The sequence below is a fragment of the Papio anubis genome, chromosome 6 (genome assembly GCF_008728515.1).
Source record: "Papio anubis isolate 15944 chromosome 6, Panubis1.0, whole genome shotgun sequence".
Lineage (NCBI taxonomy): Eukaryota > Metazoa > Chordata > Mammalia > Primates > Cercopithecidae > Papio > Papio anubis.
The window spans coordinates 153,796,238-153,823,024 of NC_044981.1; the positions used below are offsets into that span (position 1 = coordinate 153,796,238).

General features: G+C 37.1%; 1 protein-coding gene across 12 annotated transcripts in view; it reads left to right on the forward strand.

Moving 5' to 3' along the window:
• The window catches only part of AK9 (adenylate kinase 9), a 145,375-nt gene that overhangs the window by 52,877 nt on the left and 65,711 nt on the right, over positions 1 to 26,787 (forward strand). For 11 of the 12 annotated variants that reach the window (XR_002521825.2, XR_002521826.2, XM_031667531.1 and 8 more), the window contains 5 exons: positions 392 to 490; positions 10,678 to 10,817; positions 10,898 to 11,078; positions 23,184 to 23,328; positions 26,616 to 26,711. Coding sequence is in view for 10 of the 12 variants with exons in the window: in XM_031667531.1 (XP_031523391.1) it covers positions 392 to 490; positions 10,678 to 10,817; positions 10,898 to 11,078; positions 23,184 to 23,328; positions 26,616 to 26,711 (661 nt within the window). In the remaining 2 variants the exon portion in view is untranslated. Of the gene's footprint in view, positions 1 to 391; positions 491 to 10,677; positions 10,818 to 10,897; positions 11,079 to 11,819; positions 13,085 to 23,183; positions 23,329 to 26,615; positions 26,712 to 26,787 lie in introns of those variants that run through there. The other variant, XM_021937997.2, reaches the window with a different exon arrangement.

Genomic DNA, 26,787 nt, shown 5'->3' on the forward strand with positions numbered 1-26,787 from the left:
CTCTAAGAACATGAATATCTGGGGACCAGAGGGCAGACTGTTATCAGTTGAAATGTGTCCCTCAAAAACATATGTTGAAACCCTGAAGTCCAATACCTGTGAATGTGACCTTATTTGGAAATAAGGTCTTTGCCTATAGATTAGGAGAAGAGACTCAGACACACAGGGAGAAGATGGCTCTGTGACAACAGAGGCAGAGATTGGAGTGATGCATATACAAGCCAAGACATACCAAGGATTGTCAGCAAACAGCCAGAGGCCAGATGAAGCAAGCAAAGATTCAACCCAGAGTCAGGGGGAGCATGGGCTTGACTCATAAGCCCATCACTGTTTCAGAATATTTGAGATATTCAGATGCCAATGTAGTTAAATATCTGTTCTTTAAATCTAGATTGTTATGAGTCGACTTAAATATCTGAACCTAAAAAGAGCAGCTGTTATAACCAAACTTCAGGGTGCAGAGGAAGAAATTAATGACACAATGGAAAATGTAAGTTATATGGAACTGTTTGAAAGTCTAGTTTTCAATGTATGTTGTGGGCAGGGTGCAGTGGCTCACACCTGTAATCCCATGGGAGGATCGCTGGAGCCCAAGAGTCTGAGACCAGCCTGGACAACCTAGTGAGCAACCGTCCTAAAAAAAAAAAAAAAGAAAGAAAGAAAGAAAGAAAAAGAAAAGAAAGAAAAGAAAAGATTAGCCAGGTGTGGTGGTATGCACCTGTAGTCTCAGCTACCCAGGAGCTGAGATGGGAGGATTGCTTGAGCCCAGGAGGTTAAGGCTACAGTGAGCCATGATCATGCCATTGCACTCCAGCCTGAGCACCAGAGCCAGATACTATCTCAAAAAAATATATATATATAATATATATTCATATATTTATTTATTCATAAATATTTATTCATCTATGTAAATATATTCATCTATGTGAATATATATTTATTCATCTAGTCATATATACATATATATTCATATATACATAAATATATATATTTATTCATATATATGTATGTTGTGGCCTTAATTTGTATTCTTTTATAAAAATGGATTTGATTTCTGGGAAGAAGCTGTAATATTAGCACAATATCGTTTTAGACATTAGACACAACACAAATTTTGAAACAAAGAAAATCATAACGATTAAACATAGGAACAGTGAAAAAGAAAGAAATCCAAATTCAGTTTAAAAGTTTGCAGCACCAAAGAATGTGAAGACATAAAAGTTCTTAACTCTATTTCTTTAATCATTCAACCAAATTTTTTTAAGTAACTAATGTGTTCCTGACACTGATGTGCTACGTATGTAGCACATTTTGCCAATTGCCAAAAGTGCCACGGGGAGTTTTAATTGGAGGATTTGATCTATTCTGAGAAGTTCAGTTTCACCTATATGAGCAGAAATTATTTTTAAAAAACGGATACCAGGGCTGGGCATAATGGCTCATGCCTATAATGCCAGCACTTTGGGAGGCTGAAATGGAAGGAGCGCTTGAGCCCAGGAGTTTGAGACCAGTCTGGGACATAGCAAGACTCTGGTCCTACAAAAAATAAAAAAAAAACTTGGGGCAGGGTTCCAAGATGGCCGAATAGAAACACCTCCAGTCTGCAGCTCCCAGCGGGATGGACGCAGAAGATGGGTAATTTCTGCATTTCCAACTGAGGTACCTGGTTCATCTCACTGGGACTGGTTAGACAGCAGGTGCATCCCACAGAGGGTGAGCCAAAGCAGGGCAGGGTGTCGCTTCACCCGGGAAGCACAAGGGGTCAGGGGATTTCCCTTTCCTAGCCAAGGGAAGCTGTGACAGACTGTACCTGGGAAAAACGGGACACTCCCCCCGGAAATACTGTGCTTTTCCAACGGTCTTAGCAAACGGCAGACCAGGAGTTACTATTCCGCGCCTATCTCAGCAGGTCCCATGCCTATAGAGCCTTGCTCACTGCTAGCGCAGCAGTCTGACATTGAATTATGAGGCAACACAGTTTTGGTTCATATGGAACCAAAGAAGAACCCGCATTGCCAAGGCAATCCTAAGCAAAAAGAACAAAGCTGGAGACATCACGCTACCTGACTTCAAACGATACTACAAGGACACAGTAACCAAAACAGCATGGTACTGGTACCCAAACAGAGATATAGACCAATGGATCAGAACAGAGGCCTCAGAAATAACACCACACATCTACAACCATCTGATCTTTGACAAACCTGACAAAAACAAGAAATGGGGAAAGGATTCCCTATTTAATAAATGGTGCTGGGAAGACTGGCTAGCCATATGTAGAAAGCTGAAACTGGATCCCTTCCTTACACCTTATACAAAAATTAATTCAAAATGGATTAAAGACTTACATGTTAGACCTAAAACCATAAAAACCCTAGAAGCAAACCTAGGCAATACTATTCAGGACATAGGCATGGGCAAGAACTTCATGACTAAAACACCAAAAGCAGTGGCAACACAAGCCAAAATAGACAAATGGGATCTAATTAAAGAGCTTCTGCACAGCAAAATAAACTACCATCAGAGTGAACAGGCAACCTACAGAATGGGAGAAAAGTATTGCAATCTTCACATCTGACAAAGGGCTAATATCCAGAATCTACAAAGAACTTAAACAAATTTACAAGAAAAAAACAACCCCATTAAAAAGTGGGCAAAGGAGATGAACAGACACTTCTCAAAAGAAGACATTTTTGCAGCCAACAGATACATGAAAAAATGCTCATCATCACTGGTCATCAGAGAAATGCAAATCAAAACCACAATGAGATACCACACCAGTTAGAATGGCAATCATTAAAAAGTCAGGAAACAAGAGGTGTTGGAGAGGATGTGGAGAAATAGGAACAGTTTTACACTGTTGGTGGGAGTGTAAACTAGTTCAACCATTCCACATACTCCTATTCAACATAGTGTTGTAAGTTCTAATAGGGGCACCAGGCAAGAAAGAAATCAATAAGGGTATTCAGTTAGGAAAGAAGAAGTCAAATTGTCCCTTTGCAGATGACATGATTGTGGTTATTTAGAAAACCTCATTGTCTCAGCCTAAAATCTCCTGTTGCTGATAAGCAACTTCAGCAGTCTCAGATACAAAATTAATGTAAAAATCACAAGCATATACATTCTAGGAGCACTAGTAACAGATAAACAAGCCAAATCTCACAGAATGAACTTCCATTCACAATTAATAAAGAGAATAAAATACCTAGGAATCCAACTTACAAGGATGTGTAAAGGACCTCTTCAAGGAGAACTACAAACCACTGCTCAGTGAAATAAAAGAGGACACAAACAATGGAAGAACATACTATGCTCATGGATAGGAAGAATCAATATCGTGAAAATGGCCACACTGCCCAAGGTAATTTATAGATTCAATGTACATCCCTATCAAGCTTTTCAATAATGAGTTTCTTCACAGAATTGAAAAACTGCTTAAAGTTCATATATGGAACCAAAAAGAGCCTGCACTCAAGACAATCCTAAGTCAAAAGAATTGTGCTGAGGAAAATACGCCATCTAATTTCAAACTATACTATCAAGTTACAGCAAATCAAAACAGCATGGTACTGGTACCAAAACAGAGATATAGAATTCAATGGAAATAACAGGAACAGATCCTCAGAAGGTTGTCACTCATACATCTGGCAGTCATCTGATCTTGACAAAACCTGGAGAAAAATAAGAAATGGGAAAGGATTTCTATTTAATAAATGGAAGCAAAAATTACAGCTGGCAAGTAGAAAGCTGAAACTGATCCTTTTCCTCTCTCTACCCCTTATACGAATTAATTCAAGATGGATTAGAGGACGAAATGTTAGACTCTAATACTATAAAAATCCAGCAGGAAAAACTTAGGTAGTACCTATTCAGGATATAGGCATGGGCAAAGACTTGCCGTCTAAACACCAAAAGGGCACCCGCAGCAAAAGCCAAAATTCACAAATTGGGATCTCATTAAACTAAAGGAGCTTGCAATAAAGCAAAAGAAACTACCATCAGAGTGAACAGGCAACCCACAGAATGGGAGAAAATTTTTGCAATCTACTCATCTTGACAAAGGGCTAATATCCAGAACTCCAAAAGAACTCCAACAAATTTACAAGAAACAAACAACCCCATCAAAAGTAAGTAAAGTTGATAAGGACAGACATTTCTCAAAAGAAGAATATCTATACAGCCAACAAAACACATCAAAAATGCTCATCATCACTACAATGAGTAAAGAAATGCAAAATCAAAAACCACAATGAGATACCATCTCACACCAGTTAGAATGGCATGGTTCAAAAAGTCAGGAAACAACAGCTGGAGAGGATGTGGGAGAAATAGGAACACCCTTTTAGCACTGTTGCGGATTGTAAAACTAGTTCAACCATTAAGTTATGGAAAAACAGTATGGCTTATCTCTCAAGGATCTAGAAACTAGATGTACCATATGACCAGCCATCCCATTAATACTGGGTATATACCCAAAGGATTTATAAATTATGCTGCTATAAAGACACATGCACACGGCGTTTATTGCAGCACTATTCACAATAGCAAAAGACTTGAATCAACCCAAATGTCCATCAGTGACAGATTGGATTAAGAAATGTGTATATATACACCATGAATACCGGCAGCAGCCATAAAAAGAAGGATGAGTTTCAGGCCCCTCAGGGACACATGCAGCTAAATCCATCATTCTTTAGCAAAACTATCACAAGAACAGAAAACTAACACCGCAGATGTTCTCACACTCACCATAGGTGGGAACTGAAACAACAGATCACTTGGACTGGAAGGGGAACATCACAGACCGGGCCACCATGGGAGGGGGAAGAAGGGGAGGGATTACTGGGAGTTATAATTGATGTAAACACGGTGCTGATGGGCAGCAGCACAATCAACAAGGCAGCCAAGCATACATATATGGAATAAAAACTCCAAACAAGCAGGTGCACATACAAAAATCTCACAATCCTACAGTATAATAATAATAAATAACAAAAAGAAAATGTGGCATGGTACAATCTACATATATGGAATACTATGTTACAAAAAGTGATGAGCCTCGTGTCCCTTAGACATGATGCAGAAATGAAACCACTGGCCTCCCTTCTCAAAAGTAAACTACAGGTAAGGACAGAACAAACACCCCAAGGTTCTCCCCACCTGATGGACTGAACAATGAGAACACTTAGGACCAGGGTGTTAGGGAACACTGCCACAATCAGCCTGTCATGGGGAAAAGTGCGGGGTTTGGAGGAGGATAGTTAAAGTGAGAGAAATACTCAATGTAAATGACGAGCTTTCATTGATGGGGTGATCAAACCACTCCATGGCACATGTATACATGGTTGTGTAATAAACCTGTATACAGCAGTACATGCACCAAACTTAAAGTATAATAAAATAAAAAGCCAATTAACCAGGTATGATAGCACATGCCCATAATCCCAGCTATTTGAGAGGCTGAGGTGGGGGGATCAACTGAGCCTAGAGGTTAAGGCTGCAGTGAACCATGATTGTGCCACTGCACTCCAGTCTACGTGATAGGGCAAGACCCTGTCTCAAAAATAAAAATAAAATAAAAACCAAAATATATGCCATGATCATAAATAGATATAATTCAAATTTTAAAATCTTTGAAGAAAGCGTCATTCTGTTATCCCGTATCATAACAAGATCTCAGTGGGTCCACATAACTGGAATACAAGCTGGGACCTCTGCAATATGAACTGGTGCTGAAGAGGAAGAAAAGTGAGCTTGGTCAGAGCAGAGGCTGGGAAAAATAAAGTGGGTACTGAGGCCTCCTGATCTAGGTCGTCACTGAAGGAAAGAGAAAAAGTATCTATAAAACCTGCACGAAATTTCTGGCCAGAAGGTTTGTCCTTAGAAAGCATTGCATGCATGGGGCATAGGTGTAAGGTTGTAGTTCATAAGCTGTATGACTAACTAGGTGGACCTGCCTCCTTTTTCATAAAAGGGACGAAGATATGGCTGTGTACGCTGGAGTCATTATTCATATCCCTTAAGTAGCATTTCTACCTGGCAGTCAAGCCCACCTCAAAAGAATCACCTGGGAAGCTTACTACGAATACAAATCCTGAGGCCCGAATCCCAGGCTGATTGAACCAGACTGTCTGGAGATGGAACCTGAAAATGTATTTTTACAAAATCTAGAACAATACCCACTTAAGTCTGAGAACCCCTACTTTAACTCTTGGGACACCAGAGGAGCCTGGTTAATTAAAGTTGATTGATCTACAAGTTCCTATGTTTTTAAAGGACTTTAGATGAATAATCTTCAGCTAAAGGCAGGTGATTTTTAGAGAATCAATATAATAGGAATATTTAAAGCAGTGATTCCCAGCCCTGACTGCAAAATGGGGTCATCTAGGAAGCTTTTTAAACATAACGACGCCGAGGCCAGTTAAAACAGAATTTCTAAGGTAAGGCTCTGTCATTAAGTGAAACAAAACAAAATAGGATATGACATCAAAGGCACAGACTACAAAAGAAAAAATACCAAGAAACTTTTCTGCATCAACACTATGCGTAGAGGCCGGGTGCAGTGGCTCATGCCTATAATCCCAGTACTATGGGAAGCTGAGGCAGGCAGATCACTTGAGGCCAGGGGTTTGAGACCAGCCTGGCCAACATGGTGAAACCCCATCTCTACAAAAAAAGGAAAACACATCAATCAATAGAGTAAAAAGACAACCCACAGAAAGGAGAAGAATATTTGAAAATCATATATCTGATAGGGATTAGTATGCAGAATATGTAAAGAACAACTACAACTCCACAACAATAAAAAAAATCCGGTTCAAAAATGGGCAAAGGATTTGAATAGACATTTCTCTAAAGAAGATATATAAATGGCCAATAAGTACATGAAAAGATGCTCAATATCACTAGCCATTAAGGAAATGCAGATCAAAACTACAATAAGATGCCATCTCATATCCACTGGGGTGCTATTATTCAAAAAATGAGAAATAAAAAATGTTGATGAGAAAGGAGAACCCTCTTACATTGTTTGTGGGGATGTAAAATGGTGCAGTTGCTGTTTAGAATAGTTTGGTGGTTGCTCAAAAAGTTAAACATAGAATTCTCATCTATCCAGCAATTACCCTTCTAGGCATTTCCCCCAAAGGATTGAAACCAGGAACTCAAACAGATACTTGTACACCAATATTTCTAGCACCTTTATTCACAATAGCCAGAAGGTAGAAATAACCCAATGTCCATGAGTGGATGAACTGATAAACAAAATGTGGAGAGAGAGAGTGTGTGTGTGTGTGTGTGTGTGTGTGTGTGTGTGTGTGTGTGGATGGAATATTATTCAATCTTAAAGAGGAGTAAAATTCTTATATATGATAAAATATCCATGAAAACGTACTAAGTGAAACAAGCTGATACAAAAGGGCAAACAAGTGATTCCACGTATATGAGATACACAGAATAGACAAATTCGTAGAGACAGAATGTAGGGTAGAGGTTACCAGGGGCTGGCGGGGAAGGAGAGTTATTTTATGAGTACAGAGTTCTGTTTGGGATGGTGGAAAAGTTCTGGAAATGAATACAGGGGGTGGTTGCACAACACAGTGAATATACTTAATACCACTGAATTGTATGCTTAAAGGTGGTTACAAAAACAAATTTTATGTGATGTGTATTTTACCACAATTATAAAAACAAAAAGCAAACCCAAAAATCTTCCCTAGGAGATTCTAGTGTGCAGCCAGGGAAGAGAACCACTGGTTTAAAGGGGTAGGAAATGCACAGAGACCTTACTGTAGACTCCAGCATCCTGGTGAAGTGTGAGAGAACTGTAGCCTCTGCTGAGTTGCTGGAGAGGAAGGGCTGTGCAGGTAGATGGGGACATGGGCCTGGGTTTGTGCACTAGGAGGAAGGACAGGGTCAGACTGGCACCTGGCACAGTAGAAGTTTTGGTTTTCGAGTCACATAGACCTGGATTTGAATTCAGCAGTACAGCCTATCAGACCTGTGACTCTGCTTAACCTTGCTGCCCTTTATTCAATGGTATATATTTAAAAAGGGACAACAATCCCTATGGCATCGTGTTATTGTAAATATTACATGAGATTATGCTTTTAAAGTGCCTATAACCAATGGTGATATTTTAAAAAATTTAACAGCTGTATCGTAGGGGCAGGGCTGGCTTCATGAACTTCATACAGGCCCATGTGCTTAGTTTAATTCTCTGCTGCTGCAGTCTTGAAATTCTTACTAATTGTAGAACAAGGGTCCTATAATTTTCATTTTGTTCTGGCCCTGGCAAATTAGTTTGTGCTGTGCACGAGCATTCACCCAATCACAGCAGAGCTGGCAGAAGTGCTGAAGACATTTGCCAGGCATTAACTCTTAGTTGCTGGATCATGGAAAGGTCCAGAGGTTCTTCAGCAAGAGGATGGGTAGGAGTAGAGCTTGAGGGTCGTGGTTATAGTGACCAGCTTTCTTCTGCCCCTGCTCCACTACCTTGGCTGTATCTGGGGTCCCTCACATGCTCCTCTGGTTAAGTCGCTCCAGAAAGTATGCTTCTGGTCTTCTCACTGGGAGAGAGGTGGTGGGAGGGGACCAAGTAGAGTGGGAATGGCTCTGGCACTAGCACCTTGTTTCAAAGACTTCCACTTATACTGTTTTCTGCTCTCCATTTATTCCCCTTCGGAGGTACGTGGTATCACAAGGTCCCATGTCTTTCCAGGGTTTTGCAAAGTGAATCCACTGGCTCCTTGTTGTTCCTACCCCTCCCATACCTATCTTTGCTCCACAGATATTTGGCTTTCTTTCACCTTTCTCTGAGATAAGTCAGTTACCACTCATCTATCTGCTTTCTAACTTAAAAAATTGTGTAGCTCTAGCCAGCCCTGATCAGTATCTCTAGTCTCTTCTCCCATTCTCTGTGTCCTCATGAGTTTTATTTCTTTTTTTTTATTCTTCTACTGTCATTTTAGTGAGGTTTTAGGAAAGCAGCAAACATAAATTCATGTTTTCAGTCTGCTTTGTTTAACCAGAAGCCAGTCCTGACCATTTTGAAGCCTGTAATATCAAATTTATTTAAAAGCTCATCTTCTCCTCTCCCCTCAGCACCTGCTGAACATGTGGCCTCACAGGCGTGAAGTTGAGAGAGGAACATGGTCTGCTATTCAAATACTTAACCTTTTAGAGAATACGTACGGTCTATTCAAATACTTTTTTCATGTATGGGCAGGAAATATGGATGATAAGGAAAGAGTGACTGCCTCCTGACCTAACTGGCCATGGTTTCAGTCCCTAGCTCATTGTCCAGGAACTCTGTGGAGAAGGCCTGTAGCTTAATGTGCTCCATGGATGAGGTTCTTGGTCTTATGCAACTCTCCTGAGCACTGACAGTTTCCTTAACATTTACTGTCACTTCCAGCTCTCACTTGGGAACATTCATGCAGCATCCCTGCAGTGCACATGCCTGTTTGTTCTCTGATGCTGCAGTGGTCCAGGGAAAATCATAGCTCACAATCTCATCTGCATTGCATAGTCAGCTCTGAAGCCAGCATATACATGTGTGACCCACATCTGAGGGTTGGGGGGAGCAGATTTCCCCTGGCCATTGCCCACTCTCTTCATTTTCTTTTGCTATAGCAGAATACCACAGACTAGGTAATTTATAAAGAAAATAAGTTTATTTGGTTCACAGAAGTAAGTTTATTTGAAGCCTGGGAAGTCCAAGTGCATGGCACCAGCATCTGGTGAGGGCCTTTGTGCTGGGTTTCCCATTGTGGAAGGTGGAAGAACAAAAGAGTACAAAAGCCAGGGCAAGAGGGGGCTGAACTTGCCTTGATAATAAGTCCACCCTCAAAATAACTTACCCACTCTTGAGATAAGGACATTAATCTATTCATGAGGGCAGAGCACTCATGACCTAATCACCTCTTAACAGCCCTACCTCTTAATACCATCACAATGGCAATTAAGTTTCAATCTGAGTCTCGGAGGGGACATTCAAACCATAATACTCACCATGCCATCTCTCACCAGTTTTCTCATCCCCTGCTAAGGAAACACAAGGACAGATGAACCTTTCAAGCAACCTTTCTATCATATGGTAAAATAAGCATAAATATAAAATAAAATAAGCATGTTCCCAACTGAGAGTTAGCAGTTTTCTACAGAATTTTGCAGTCTGTAGAAAAGTATTTCTTAACTTATCTGGAGGTCGCCAACAGTAAGGATTGCTAATGAAGGAGACTTTACATTTTAAGAATTAAAGAACCACTTATAGCTAAGTAAATGCAAAAACAATCTGTACATAACATCTTAGGCATACGTAAAAGCCAAGGTAAATTAGCTAAGAAGCTGGTACATTTTCAAAAAATTTTAATAAGGATTTTTCAGAATCTGTTTTCTAAGGAAGATGATAGAAAATGCACTCTCTACCTTATGCTTGTTTTACCATATGACAGAAATTGCTCAGTAGAATTTAAAGATATTTTAACATAAATGTAAACTAGTCTTATTAAATCAAGGACAAGTGCAGAATGTTGCAATTAAGAAAAAGCCAAAATTTCCTTTTCAAATTATTTATTAAATAGTAAAGCACTATAAAATAATAAATGAAATATTTAATACTCCTAATTTCAGCAAAATTTATGCCTATATTTTTAATGTAGTATTTGCAATTCACAGGATGAGCTATTTCGTACTCTTGCATCTTATAAACTTATTGCAGCAAGATACAGATGGCAGAGAAGTAAATGGGGACGTACATGTCCTGTGAATTTAAAAGATGGTAACATTTATTCAGGATTACCGGATTATTCTGTGAGGTAAGTAAGATTTTCAGAACCTAATTTTAAAACTTCCTCATACATCTTTTCAGTTGCTTACTAATATGGCATATTTTAAGTTTTCTAGGTAAAATCTACTGTCTTTCATCAGAAGAAGCATTAAAACCATTTGTATTGAATCCACGTCCCTATCTGCTTCCACCTATGCCAGCACCACCATGTAAAGTATTCATATTTGGACCTCAATATTCAGGGAAAACAACACTTTGCAATATGCTTGCAGAAAATTACAAAGGAAAGGTAACTATCTATCTATCTATCTATCTATCTATCTATCTATCTATCTATCTGTCGTGTATCTATCTATACTTGATTATAATTTGTAGGATTTTATTTGTACTCAGTTTTTAAAATTTCATGTTTCAATTGAATAGTTATTCCACTGGACTTGGAATAGGGAAGGCATTCTTTTGTTGTTTATTGCTGCTTCTGGACCAGAGTCCCTCCCTGCTTCCCAAAAGCCCCCCGATGTGAATATCATGTCATTCAGACTCTGCCACCTATTAGCTTTCTTGGTTCTACTCATCTTCGGTCCCCTGGGTTTCACTACTCCTGGCTCACTCTCACTCTCCCTATATACTCACTCCTGTCCTAATTCATGGTGATTTCACTATTACAAAGATGATCCTCCCAACACCTTGACACCTTCTCCCTCAGTAATCTTGTTCTCCACTCTCAGTAAATGAAATTATATTTAGCTTAGACAAGAGTGATAGCAGTAAAAGTGGTAAGAAACAAGCATATTTGGGATATAATTTGAAGGCAGAGCCAAAAGATGTGATGAAGGATTGGAATGTGGATGAATTCTAGAAGGGGCAGTGTGACTTGAGGATTGCCTATGCAAGATCATGGCTAAAGACGGAGCCATTCAGGCCACGGGAAGGTGTTAGAAGTTGTTCAGAGTGCTGCTCATTCTTTTAAGCACAGGAGCATTGTTTTCTATTTGCTTTTAACTTTTTCATTGTGAAACATGACAAACAGAAAAGTGAAGCCCACTGAGTTATCGCCAAATGAACCCCCATGTAACCACCACCCAGGTCAAATCTGGAATGTTGCCAGCACCCAGAAGCCCTCTCACGTTTCTTCTCAATACCAGTCTCCTCACTCTCCACACTAAGGTAACCACTGCCCAGAATTTTATGGCATTCATTTCCACACTTCTTTTACAGTTTTGCCATGCAAGCATACATCCAATTACCATAGGCTAGTTTTGCATGTTTTTTGAACTTTATAGACTTAAAACAATTTATCTTATTTGTGCCTGGCTTCTTTCACTTAACATTATAATTATGATATTTGTCCACACTATTGAATGTAGCTGCAGTTTATTCATTTTTATTGTTTTATTGTATTCTGTTGATTGACTTATACCATAATATATTTATCCACATTTGAGCACTAATAAAACTTGGATTGATTCCAGATTGGAGTAAATAACACTACTATAAACATTCTTGTATGTGTCTCTTGGTACACACATAGACATATGTTCAACTTGTGTAGATAATGCCAAATTGTTTTCCAAAGTAGTTCCATTAGTTCACAATACTATCAGCAGTGTATAAGAGTTTCATTATTCCACATTCCTGTCAACTCTTATTATGGTCAGTCTTTCTAATTCTAGCCATTTTAGTGAGTGTATAGTGGTATCTCACTGTGGTTTTAATTTGCATTTCCCTAATGGCTAATGAGGTTGAACCTCTTTCATATGTTTACTGGCCATTTAGATATTCTCTTTTTGAAGTGTTTTCTCAACTGTCTTGCCCATTTTTAGTTGTATTTTTGTATATTATTAGTAAGAGTTCCTAATATTATCTATATACAAGTTCTCTGTTGATTATATTCATTATGACTATTCTTTGTCTCTCTGTGGCTTGCCATTTCACTTTTCTAATGGCATCTTTTAACAAACAGAAGTTCTTTATTTCAATGGGGAATGATTTATCAACCTTGTCTGTTATCATTAGTGCTTTTTATGTCACACTTAAGAAAATGTTTGCACCTAAACATCATGAGGATATTGTCCTATATTAACTTCTAAAAGCTTTATTGTTTTGACTTTCACATTTAGATATATAATCCACCTAGACTTACTTTCTTATAATGTGAAGGACTGCGTAAGTTTTACTTTTTCCCATATAGATATTCAGTTGTTTCAGGATCATTGAAGAAAAGATCATCCGTTATCAACTGTTTGCCCCCTTTGTCCTATATCATGTCTTTATACATATGTGTGTCTCTTTTGGGGCTCAGTGATCTATTTCTTTTTTCCTTTTCTTTTCTTTTTAAGACAAGGTCTTGCTCTATTGCCCAAGCTGAAGTGCAGTGATACCATCATAGTTCACTGCATCCTCTAACTCCCGGGCTCAAACAATCTTCCCACTGCAGCCTCCTGAATAGCTGGGATGACAGATGCACACCACCATGCCTGGCTAATTTTCATAATTTTTTGTAGAGATGGGCCCTTGCTATGTTGTCCTGGCTGATCTCGGGAGCTCCTTGCCTCAAATGGTCCTCCCACCTCGGCCTCCCAAAGTACTGGGATTAAAAGTATGAACCACCATACCGAGCCTCACTGATCTATTTCATCATTCTATTAGTATTCTGCCAGTACTACATTGACTTAATTATTTTAACTTTACAATAAGTCTTGATGTTAAATAAAGCAAGGTCTTCTATCGTATTGTTCTCTTTCAGGAGTGCATTGGCTATTCTTAGCCCTTTGCAGTTTTATGTAGAAAAATCTTTTGGGATTTTAGCTGGGATAGCATCACATTTATAGATCAGTTGGAGGAATGGACATCTTTACAATATTAACTCTTCTAGTCCACAAATATGATACATTTTACCAGTTATTTAGCCCTCTTTAATTGATGTTAGTAATAATTTAGAGTTTCCTGTGTAGAAATTTGCACAGAGCCCTGGGTATTTGATGGGTTTTGATGCTATCCTAGGTAGTATCATTTTTAACTAATTAAAACTTTTCTCTATTATCTTGCATGTTATATATTGTTTTCTTTAAAGAGTCACCCAAGAAATAATGCCTGACATATTACTTCCAATATAAATTGGTACTTTTATACTTCTTAGGTAGTACAAGGGTCTTATAATTCAAACATACCCTTAAAATGTATTCCTATATAATGTTTTCCTGTGAAGCATCACCTGGTTTTTAATGTGCAAACAACATAGACCACACATATCTTCCAATACAACATTTTTCAAATACTGTTTATATTTACATTTCCAAAAGAAAATTCTACATTTTAAATTTATAATAGTCAGGAAAGATGAGGTGATACATTTCAAATACAAGTGGTAGAATGTCAAAATCAAGTGTGAGTGTTTAGAAAACTCCCTCATGTGTCAGTAACGGAGTCTCAAATGTTGCTGGCCCTAAGAAAGACCATTTTACTGCATGGAAAACAAATGTGTATCACCAATCATATTAATTGTTTGGTGATCACATAATGATGTTTTAACCATTTTGCATCCAAACAACATGATTGCCTGTTACTTGTAATAGACCTTTGCTTATGTTTTAGTTACATTATAGAATTTGAGTCAAGGTATAATGCATTATAAATTTCCCATTTAAAATAATGAAAAATCAGCTGGCATGGTGGCTCATGCCTGTAACCCCAGCACTTTGGGAGGCTGAGGCAGGAGGATCCCTTGAGTCTAGGAGTTTGAGGCCATCCTGGGCAAAATGTTGAGACCTCTTCTCTAAAAAAGTAAAATAAAATACAATAAAATAAAATCATGAAAAAGTATTATTTCTGACCCTCAGAAACTGAAATAATATTTTTTGTTTGTTTTAAGTCCCTAAGTTTTTAGGTACTTTGTTATGCAGCAATTAGACAATCCCCCAAAATAATTTTTTAAGATTGATAATTATATTTCATCAGAGCATAAAACATTTCTCTCTGATACAAGGCCTCTGTTTTTTAAATGAAACCCAGTAGCCTGGGAGATCTTCAAAACAAGTATAACTAAAAACATGTTTCTGGCACTGTATACTTAAGACTGCCTATAGATCAAAAGGATAAAGATAGGCAACCCTAGGAAAATAGGCAACAGATAGCTAGAGAAAACCACAGAAGATGAGTTGTCAGTGGAAAAAACTTATGAAAGATGCCTAACCTCATCAGAAGATAAGTAATATAAAATAATAGTAAGATGAAAATTTTCACCCATGTCAAAAGAATGACAACCTTTGTTCTAATGAGAACATGTATAAATGGGAAGTTTTAAAAACTACTGATGGAACTGTACATGGCTACCATCTTTTTAAGAATCTTTAAAATACAGCCATGACAGGGGAACTAGCCCTCCTTATGTGTGATCCCTGAGGGAAGAGAAATTCATGAGGTGAGCTACTTGGTTACCTCAATTATCTGTATGGATGGGGGCAGTTTCCTGACAGGACAAGCAGAGCATGGTGCTTCTATGGAGCTGAGGAGGCTGAGCTCAGTTCTGAAGCAGCCTGCACTGTGAAGCAGAGCGGAAGGGAGAAGGGAGCTGCTTGTGAGTAGGGTGGGAGCAAGGCCCAAGTGTGCGTGGCCAAGAGCTTCTCAAAGGAGACTTCACAAAGCTTATCGAAGGATGGCTCCTACAGGTTGTGAACAGAACAGATACTGGAGGTTGAAGAGTGTAGGGACTTGAGACATCTGGCCTAGCTGCAAAGGAGAGGCCTTGTTACCAGAACACTGAGCTGACACACTGTAAAGGCCATCCCTTGGGAATAAGGACTACAACCTAGATTAAGACCTACTCTACACCCTCCGTTACCAATCCTAAAACCACTCCTCAATGAAATCTGGGGGACTGAATTTGGAGATTGAATCCTATCAAATTGGGAAATACTTGGGGGCTTTCCAAATATTGGATTTAATAAAGCATAAAATAGAAGTTCAGGCCAGTTGCAGTGACCTGTAATCCCAGCACTTTGGGAGGCTGAAGAGGGCGGTTCACTTGAAGCCAAGAGTTTGAGACCAGTTTGGCCAACATGGTAAAACTCTGTCTCTACAAATACGAAAATTAGCCAGGTGTGGTGGTGCACATTTATAATCCCAGTTATTCGGGAGACTGAGGCAGGAGAATTGTTTGAACCCAGGAGGTGGAGGTTACAGTGACCATAGATTACACTACTGCACTCCAGCCTGGACGGCAAGGAGAGACTCTGTCTCAAAAAAACAAAAAACAGAAGTTCAATGTGGTAAACCAATACAGTTATGTGCTGCATATACAACAGTGGTCCCACAAGATTATAATGGAGCTGAAAATTTCTCATCGCCTAGTGAAGTCATAGCCATTGTAACATCATAGCACAAGTTACTCATGTGTTTGTGATGCTGCTGTAAACAAACCTACTGTGCTGCCAGATGTATAAAAGCATAGCACATACAATTATGTACAGTTATGTAATACTTGATGACAATAATAATGATGTTAATGGTTTAGTATTTACTATACTATACTTTTAATCATTATTTTAGAATGTACTCCTTCTACTTACAGAAAACATTAACTGTAAAACAGCCTCAGGCAGGTCCTTCAGGAGATATTCCAGAAGGCATCGTTGTCATAGGAGATGACAGCTCCAAGCATGTTATTGTCCCTGAAGACCTTCCAGTGGGAGAAGATGTAGAGGAGGAAGATAGTGATATTGATAATCCTGACCCTTTGTAGGGCTAGGCTACTGTGTGTGTTTGTGTCTTGGGTTTTAACAAAAAAAGCTTAAAAATTGAAAAATAGAAAAAAGCTTATAAAGATACAAAGAACCTATTTGGTACATCTGTACAATGAGTTTGTGTTGTAAGCTAAGAATTGTTAAAAAAGAGTCAAAAAGTTTAAAAATTTTGTAAGTTTATAAAGTGAAAAAGCTATAATAAGACAAGGTTAATTTATTGTTGAACAAAGAAAAACATTTTAAATAAATTTAGTGTAGCCTAAGTGTACCTTGTTTATAAAGTCTATAGTAGTATACAATAATGTCCTAGACCTTCCTATTCACTCACCACCCACTGTCTCACCCAGATCAACTTCTAGTCTTGCAAGTTTCTTTCATGGTAAGTTCCCTATACAGGTGTAGCATTTAAAAAATGTTTATGCCATATTTGTACAGTACCTTTTCTATATTTAGATATGTTCAGACATAAATTCTTAACGTTGTGTTACAGTTGCTTGCAAAATTCAGTACAGCAACATGCTGTACAGGTTTGTAGCCTAGGAGCAATAGGCTATACCACATAGCCTAGGTGTTTAGTAAGCTGTACCCTCTAAGTTTGTGTAAGTACACTCTATGCTGTTTGCACAACAAAATCACCTTATGACACATTTCTCAGAATGTATCCCCATTGTTAAGCAACACATGACTGTAACTGAACTACTTGATAGAACAAAAGTCAACATTGACAGTCTTCAGAGGAAGATAACAGAATTCAAAGTCCCTAATAACGTGTATCATCCACAATGTCCAACATACATTACAAGACATGCAAAGAAACAGGAAAACGTTACCCATATCAAGAAAAAAGGAGACAATAGAAACTGGCCCTGAAATGGACCAGACGATGGATTTAGCAGATAAAATCTTTAAAATGGCTGTTATAAATATGCTTAAGGTCTTTATAAGAGAATAGAGAATCTCTTAAGATAAATGAAAAAACTGCTTAAAACAGAACCAAATGGAAATCCTGCACTAAAAATATAAAAACCAAACTGAACGTTTTACTGAATTAGTTTGACTGCAGATTGGAATTTGTGGAAGAACTTGAGCACAGATCAATAAAACATTTCCAGTCTGAAGAACAGAGGGAGAAAAAAATATTGAAAAAAATGAACATAGCTTCAGGGACCTGTGGGACAAATCAAATTGTCTAATGTGAGTCAGTGGAGTCCCAGAAGAAGATGATAATGGAAATAGGACAGAAAAAAAAATACTTGAAGATATCATTGTCAACTTTACTTAAATTAAGAAACCAAACAGAAACCAAAAAATTATAGATTGACTTATAGGTCCAAGAATCTCAGCAAGCCCCAAACAGGATAAATACAAGGAAAACCACACCTACATACATCATATTTAATGGTGAAAACCCCAAAAGCAGCAGTCCCCAACCTTTTTGGCACCATGGACTGGTTTTATGGAAGACAGTTTTTCCACAGACTGGGTTGTGGGGGTGGAGGATGGGTTCAGAATGAAACTATTCCTCTTCAGATCCTCAGGCATTAAATTCTCATAAGGAGCACACAAACCAGATCCCTTGCATGTGCAGTTCACAATAGGGTTTGTGCTCCTATGAGAATCTAACACTGCCACTGCTCTGACAAGAAGCAGAGCTCAGGCAGTAATGCTCATCGGACTGCTCACCTCCTGCAGTGCCGCTCAGTTCCTACAGGTCCATGGCCTGGGGGTGGGAGATCCCTCCCCTAAAGCAGCCACAGAAAAATTGATACATTAAATAGAAGAAAACATTGATACAAATGATAGCCAACTTTTCATCAGAAGCAATGGCAATCAGAAAAAAATGAAACAAGAGCTTTAAACAACTACAAGAAGAAAAGCCATCCTAGAATTATATAGCAAGTGAAAAATGTCCTTGAAAAATGAGTTAACACAAAGACATTTTCAGATAAAAGTCACTTTCTGGCCTTCTGATGACTAAGAGTTTCATATTACAATTGCCAAGCCAGATCACCCAAGCACTAAAGAAACAATATGCAAATGAAGCTTCCAATTATTAATATGTTGTGGAAAATAAGAGTAATTATTGAATCTAGAAACTAGATCAGGATAATAGAAACAGAAAAGGGAACATTTGGAAAACGAAAAGGGTCCTTTGAAATTAAAATATATGCAAGATGGAAGAACATTAAAAAAGAAAATATAACACAAATGAAAAATTCAATAGAAGAGTTAAAAGGTAGAAATTAAAGTTACCTTCTAGAAATTAGTATAAATTGACAAATGGAAAAAAGAATAGAAAAGAAAATAAACCATAAGGTCAGTCTAGGGTGTTCATTATCCATATAGGAATTCTTGTAGGAGCTACCAGAGAAAAGAATATTACCGAAGAAATAACTGCAGAAAATTTTCCAGATTGAAGGACATGCTTCCAGATAGAAATGACACAGTAAATGCCCAGTAAAATGGATGGAGAAAGACCCACACAAGGGACATCATTTTGAAATTATAAGACAGTGGGGGCAAAGATCCAGAAGCTTCTGTAAAAATGAGCCTAGAAGACTCTGGAGACGAAAACTAGGTCCCATGGAAAGGACTGGGAATTCAAATAACATGGAACTTCTCAACCCACAACTCTGGAAGCCAGAAGACATTTTTGGGGGGGAGTGGCTGATAGCCTAGAATTTTATATTCAGGCAAACGAAGTCTAATGATACAATGAGGGCATTTTCAGTCACACATGCAAAAAAATTACCTCTAATGTATTCTTTGTCAGAAGCTACTAGAGGACGTGGTGCATCAAAATGGGGGCCTACACCAAGATGGCGACATGGGATCCAGAAGCAAAAGGGCATCCATGCATCAAGAGGGTTAGAAAATTCCAAGATGGTGGGGGAAGGAGAACCCATGATGTCAGTTGTTCTGCAGGCCTAGAAGCCTGGAAAATAACCAATCCAGTTTGGGGTAGGAGTCCAGAAGGTTCTAGAAGAGATAGCTCCAGGGAGATGATTACCTGATGTATTTTCAAGCAGAAATTTATACTTGTGAAGAAGAGTTTGGGAATTCATTATTGATAGGTATATAGAAAACTAAGCAACCCCCATAAAAAAAAAAAAACCTGCGAGAACAGAAATATGAACGTGTTCTATATAATTGTGAATAATTGTTCTAAAAGCATAACATGAATAATGCATATTTTTTTTAAAATGTATTATCTAATTCTTGGAGGCTTATGGAGGGATGTGGGAGAAGAAGTGTGTGTGTGTGTGTGTGTGTCTAAGATTCCTAACTAATTCATCATTTGGGGAAGAAAAAGTTATATCCAGGTAATTTCAGATTATTTAAAGTGTAAATTAGAAGGAAAAAGGAAAAAAATTAGAAGGAAACTAAAACTTTTGGCAGCATACAGAGGAAAATACTGAGTATATATTTGCCATGTGTGTGTTTCTCATCTATTACTGCATAAAAAATTACCCTAACAACTTGAAACAGTAAGCATTGATGATCTTGCATAGTCTCTCTGACTCAGGAATTCAGGAGTGGCTTAGCTACGTGGTTCTGTCCTAGGTTCTTTCATGAGGCTACAAGTAAGATGTCGTCTGGGGCTGCACTCATCTGACACTAGGCTGGGGCTGGAAGATGGCTCAGTCACATGAATGAGACCTCAGTTCCTTTCTATGTGGATCTCTCCATAGGACTGCTTATGTGTCCTCATGACCTGGCAACTGACTACCCTCAGAGAGAGTAAACCAAGGAGGAAGCTATAATGGCTTTCATGACTTAGTCTTAAAAGTCATCCGCTATCACTTGCATCGTACTCTATTTAAAGCAAGTCACTACTAAGTTCTAGTTACACTAAAGAGGAGAATTAGGGTCCACCTTCCAAAGGGAGGTGTGTCAAAAGATTTGTGGACTTATTTTAAACCCATCACATCACAATATGTGTCAGATAAAGGAACTATCATTTTAAGATATAAAAAGATGAATCAATATGCAGATAAAACCCCAATAGAAAAAAAATCAAACAGGCAATTCACAGAATAATAGATACAAATGCCATTAAACATTAGCAAAAGGATACTACCTCCCTGATAGAGATGCCAAAAATCAGAGACTTGTCATATCAATCTCATTGTAAGAGTTAAAAGATTACTAAAAACACCAAATTTTGATGTGTACCTAGGATGGGAGAAGCACATTCTCATAGACTGCTAGTAAGACTATAACCATTAGGCATAGCAATTGGAAATACATATGCAAACCTAAAGTCCATGCATATCCTTTGAACTGCCAATTCTGTTATATGGATTTTTCTAAAGAAACTATCAAAGATATGTAGATAATTGTGTTCATCATAGCCTAGTTTATGTATCAAAAATGTGTATACCAAAATATAATCTATAATATGTGTATTATATATTGTCTACATTTTATACATATTATCACATATGTATATATTATGTCTATAATACACATATTATATTATATACATATATATTTTATGCCTATAATACACATGTATACATATATAGCATACTATGCATAAATTATATATTAATATATAATATGCAATTTAATATTAATATATTATTAATGTATTATTATCCTGATATATAATATTAATATAACACTATATTAATACATATTATATTGATATTAATATTATACATTATAATGTATAATATACTATAGTATACTATAGTATATAAAATATATATTACATATTATATACATAGCATACAATGTATATAGTATGGTATGTATACTATATATAACTATAGCATATACATACACACATATAATATATAACACACATATAGATAATATATAATACACATATATTATCTATATTTTGGTATATACATTTTTGCTACTATAAACTAGGCTATGATGAACAAAATTATGAACACATCTTTGACAGTTTTTTAAGAAAAATGCATAAAACAGAATTGACAGTTCAAAGGATATGCATGGATTTTAGGCTTGTATATGTATTTCCAATTGCTATGCCTAATGGTTATGCTCTTATCAACAAGTATATAAATATATATGTATCTGTTTTGTATATGTATATGTAGGAATAGTATATATAGTATATGGTATATATGTATATGTATGTACTATTATGTATATATAGTATACCATATATGTATTGATATTTTAGTTAAATAAATTGTAACATATTCATCTGATGCAATAATATGCACATACTAAAAACTGATGATGTGGATAAAGATTTATTGTCACGGAATAAAGCAGTGTAAGCCTACCAAAAGAAAAGTAGAATGGGAATATAGAGATCTGTAAATATTAATTAAAGACACATGAATCCTATTTTTAAGACCCCAATATTCTGTATTAAATCTATTATCCACCTGACAACTTATATCCGGAACATAGAAATTATTCTAACACAATTTTAGACAAAAGCTGAACATATGCTTAAAGAGAAGAAAATAAGTGAATAAGCATGTATAAAGAATTTCAAAAGTATTCATGGTTAGGGAACTGTAAATTTAATCTACAATGAGATACTTCTTCACACCCAGTGGAAAATTTAAAAGCTTCACAAAACCAAGTGTTGGTGAGGATGCAAGGAAACTAACTTTCATATATTTCTGGTAGGGATGTAAAATAGTTCAACTATTTTGGAAACAGTTTGATGGTTTATTATACAGTTATATACACAATTACCATATGGCCCAGGAATTTCACTCCTAGGTATTTACCCAAGAGAAGAGGAAACATATAACCACAAAAAGACTTCTGTACAAATGTTCATCACAGCTTTATTCATAATAACAAAAACCTAGAACACAACCCAAATGTCTATCAATAGATAAATGAATAAAAAACTGTAGTATATTCATACAATGAAATCCACTCAACAATAAAAAGCATACCCACAATAGCACTGATAAATCTCCAAAACATTCTGCTAAGGAGGGATAACCTGAAAAAGATCACATACTGTATGCTGCCATTTATATGAAATTCTAGAAAAGGCAACACTAATTTATAGTAAAAGAAAGCAGAAAGTAGTTGCCAGGGGCCACGAATGAAAGCTGGGGAAGGGGTGAGGCAGGAAAGGATTGACAACAAAGGAGCATAAGAGAATTTAGGGAGTGATGTAAAAGTTCGGGCTGGTCTCGAACTCCTTGCCTCAAGGGATCCTCCTGCCTCAACCTCCCAAAGTACTGGGATTACAAATGTTAGCCACTACACCCAGTAAATGTTCTATATCTTGATTGTGGTTTATGTATATATATATTTGTTAAAACTCATCATACTATGTACTTAAGATGTATGCCTTTTATTGTATGTTAGTTATACATACAACATTGATTTAAAAAATATATATCTATGTTTTAACTTCTGTTAAGTCAAAATATATATACATAATCTGAATATATATACTACACGATAAATACATATACAGATAAATATCCTACATGAAAAATATGGCTGAATTTCTATTAAAGCAAGTACTCAGAAATAGGTGAATTCTGAACATAACTCCAAATATATCTCAAGTAGTATTAATATTTTTGGAATAGAGAGAGAAATACAGGTAGATATAGAAAGATAGATGAACAATGTGTTTTATAGTCACAATAACTCCTGCTTATATTGATTTTCTCAAATATTCTTTGCAGGTAGTCGACTATGCCCAACTTGTTCAGCCACGTTTTGATAAAGCCCGTGAAACATTAGTAGAAAATACCATAGCTCAGGCCACTGCAGCAGCAATTAAAGTTGTGAAAGAAAAGCTTCTCATGCAACTGCAAGCGAGAAAACAAGGTGAAACATCTTTTTAAAATGTGTGTTTTAAGTTTAGATAAAAATTAAGCCTGGCTACTTGAAAGCAAGGACTTTGTTTAGCTCATCTTGTCATTCTTGGCACTTTACACATGATAGACTCTTAACAAATGGTCAAAGGAATGAATATACATAAACCAATTCAAAAGCAGAGAAAAAAAATTTCAATTCTAGACCTCTAAGGAAATGAATCAGAAGGATTCAGTTAGGATGCTTATAGAATTTTGTCAAGTTCTACAACAAATCCCAATGGGAGGATTGTGTTAATATTATATAATAATTTGGTAAGAATTCTCATATTTACTATTAAATCTTCTCATGCAGACATGAAATCTCCATTTTTTAGTCTATTTTTATCTTTCTATAATATTTGGTATCTTTCTTCATGTATTGTCTACAGTTTTCTTAATAAGCTTATTGCCAGATATTTTGTCATTTTATTACTAGTGAATGGGATCTTTTTATAATATTTTCTAAGTAGTTATTAACAGTGTGTTGGAAAGCTATTTGATTTTCATACATTTATTTATAACTTTCTACTTTATTAAACTTACTTTCTAGTTCTGATGGACTTTCAGTTGATTCTCTTGGGTTTTCCAGAGAGCTAATCATATAATTTGAAAAGAAGTATAGTTTAAACCCCTCTTTTTCCAATACTTATATTTATTTCCTTTCTTGACTAATTATGTAGATGAGCAATTCTGCAATGTCAAATAGTGGTTGTGATACTGAGCATCTTTAAAGGGGTTCTTGTCAATATTTCTCCGTCAGGTTATTAAGTATTTTTATCTGGAATAGATATTGAAAATTGCCAAATGCAGTCAAGTTCAGTGGCTCATACCTGTAATCCCAACTTCTGTGAAGCCAGAGTGGGAAGATCTCTTGAGGCCAAGAGTTCAAGATCAGCCTGGGCAACAAAGGGAGACATTATTTCTACCAAAAAAAAAAATTAGTTGAGTGTGGTGGTCCATACCTGTAGACTCAGCTACTCAAGAGGCTAAGGTGGGAGGATCACTTGAGCCCAGGAGGTTGAGGCTGCAGTGAGCTATGATCACATCACCACACTCCAGCATGAGCAACAGAGAAAGAACCTGTCTCAAAAAAAAAAAAAAAAGAAAAAGAAAAAAGAATGAAAATTATCAAATGTATTGCCAGCATCTTTCAAGATAATCATTAAGTTTTTAATCCTTTGACCTACTGATCAGTTATATTAATGTATTTTCCAACATTAAACAATTCTTGTATTTCTGAAATAAACCTTACTTCATCACAGTGATTTTTTTTTTTCTGTCAGAGACAGGGCTCTCAGTATGATTTCCAGGCTGGTCTCTAACTCCTGGCCTCAAGTGATCCTCCAGCCTTGGCCTCCCAAAGTGCCATGATTACAGGCATGAGCCACTGTGCCCATTTTCATTATTCTTATAACATACTTTTTTGTACTTTTGTTTGTTTATTTAGGACTTTTTCCCTACATTCTTAGGTGTGACTGGTTTTTTGTTTTTTGTTTTTTGGTTTTTGGGTTTTTTTTTTGAGACGGAGTCTCGCTCTGCCACCCAGGCTGGAGTGCAGTGGCGCGATCTCAGCTCACTGCAAGCTCCACCTCCTGGGTTCACGCCATTCTCCTGCCTCAGCCTCCCGAGTAGCTGGGACTACAGGCACCTGCCACCTCGCCCGGCTAGTTTTTGTATTTTTTAGTAGAGACGGGGTTTCACCGTGTTAGCCAGGATGGTCTCGATCTCCTGACCTCATGATCCGCCCGTCTCGGCCTCCCAAAGTGCTGGGATTACAGGCTTGAGCCACCGCGCCCGGCCGGTGTGACTGGTTTATAGTGGGCGCGGGGAGAGGGATTCTCTATTTGTCAGAGTTTGCTATCAGTTTTTTTTTTTTTTAACTTCTTATATAAATTAGGAAGCTTCTCAACATTTTCCGTGCTCGAAACTATTTAAATAGCAAGGAAATTACTTCTCCCTACATGGGCAAGGTTGAGTTTTTGCTACATGAGGACACAGTATTTGCCTAATAAATCTGCCTCTCTTCTTTCCTGTTAACCTATAAACAAATAAAATAATGGTGCCCAAAAGATTACAAAAAACAACAAAAAGACCAGCACTGAAATCGCATGCCATCCAAACAGTTATCTAGACAATCTAGAGTGAAGTTATATTTTTAGTATCAAAATTTTACCTTCAAAATGAAAATTGAAAATTGAAAAATTGAAAATATCTCAGACAACTTACAAACTGAGGCTGGAGAAATATTGGTTCAGATTACTAAAGTGGCTTGTTATTCAACCTACTTAAGGCTGGACAAAATGAATTTATTAATTCATTCAACAAATACTTGAGTACCTACTTTGTGTTAGACATTATTCTAGGCACCAGCAATACAGATGAGAACAAGACACATAAAGTCCCTGCCCTTGTGGTGCTCACATTTTAATAGAGGGCAGAAGGCAATAAAAAAATAAAATAAAATAAAAATTAAAAAAAAAAGGCAAGGGAACAGATGGAAAAAATATATAACATGGTAATGGGGCAGACAGTGACTGGAGTAGGGATACTGAAGTGTTGAGATGCCCAGGGAAGACATCTCCAAAGAGGGGACATTCGACTGAGATCTAGACCAAGGCGGGAAGTTAGCCGGGCTCCTGGAGGAAGAACAGTGATCTGTAATGTTTCTTTCACATTAAATTCTAACATTAAATCATAGATTTTACAGCTTTCCACAAGTTACCTTCTCCCATTGGAATATAGCAATAGTTGCTATCTCTCATATGCTGCAAACTTAAAAGCCTTTTTATTTTCTTTTCCAAGTTCACTGATTATTCTAAATCTGACAATAGGAGTGACTCTACTTAAAATTTTAAAATTGGAATTTTTTGCTATTGAATTTTGCCTCAGTATATTTTTAAGAAAAATTTGTCAGTGGAGAATATTGAGGTTTTTTAACATAAAAATTACATGATTATACAGAGGATGGCAGCCAACATGGAGCGGCCCTCCTGTGTGCCAGCATTTTCCAAGTTAAGTGTTTCTGTTCATTACCTCATTTAATCCTCACAGCAGTGCTTTCAGTTTAAAGATCCTCATTTTGCCTAGAAATTGAGACAAAAAGATCAAGTGGTTTACCAAAGCCACACAGCCCTTACGCTTGTAAGTCAGAACTGAAACTCAAGTGTATCTAACTCTGAAGCAGGGGCTTTTGGTCACTCCACCTGCCTCCCTATCCCCAACTACCTTTTGCTAACACCACCCATTGTTATATTTCAGCTGAAACAACTTTAAGAGAATTTCAAAGGCAATATGAAAAAATGGAGTTTGGAGTATTCCCAGTGGAGGCAACACAGTCGTCAATTGATGAAGAAGGTAAAGAAACATATTGCTGATGTTATTGACCAAATCATTCCTAATATAAATAGATTAGCTGATAAAGTATATTACT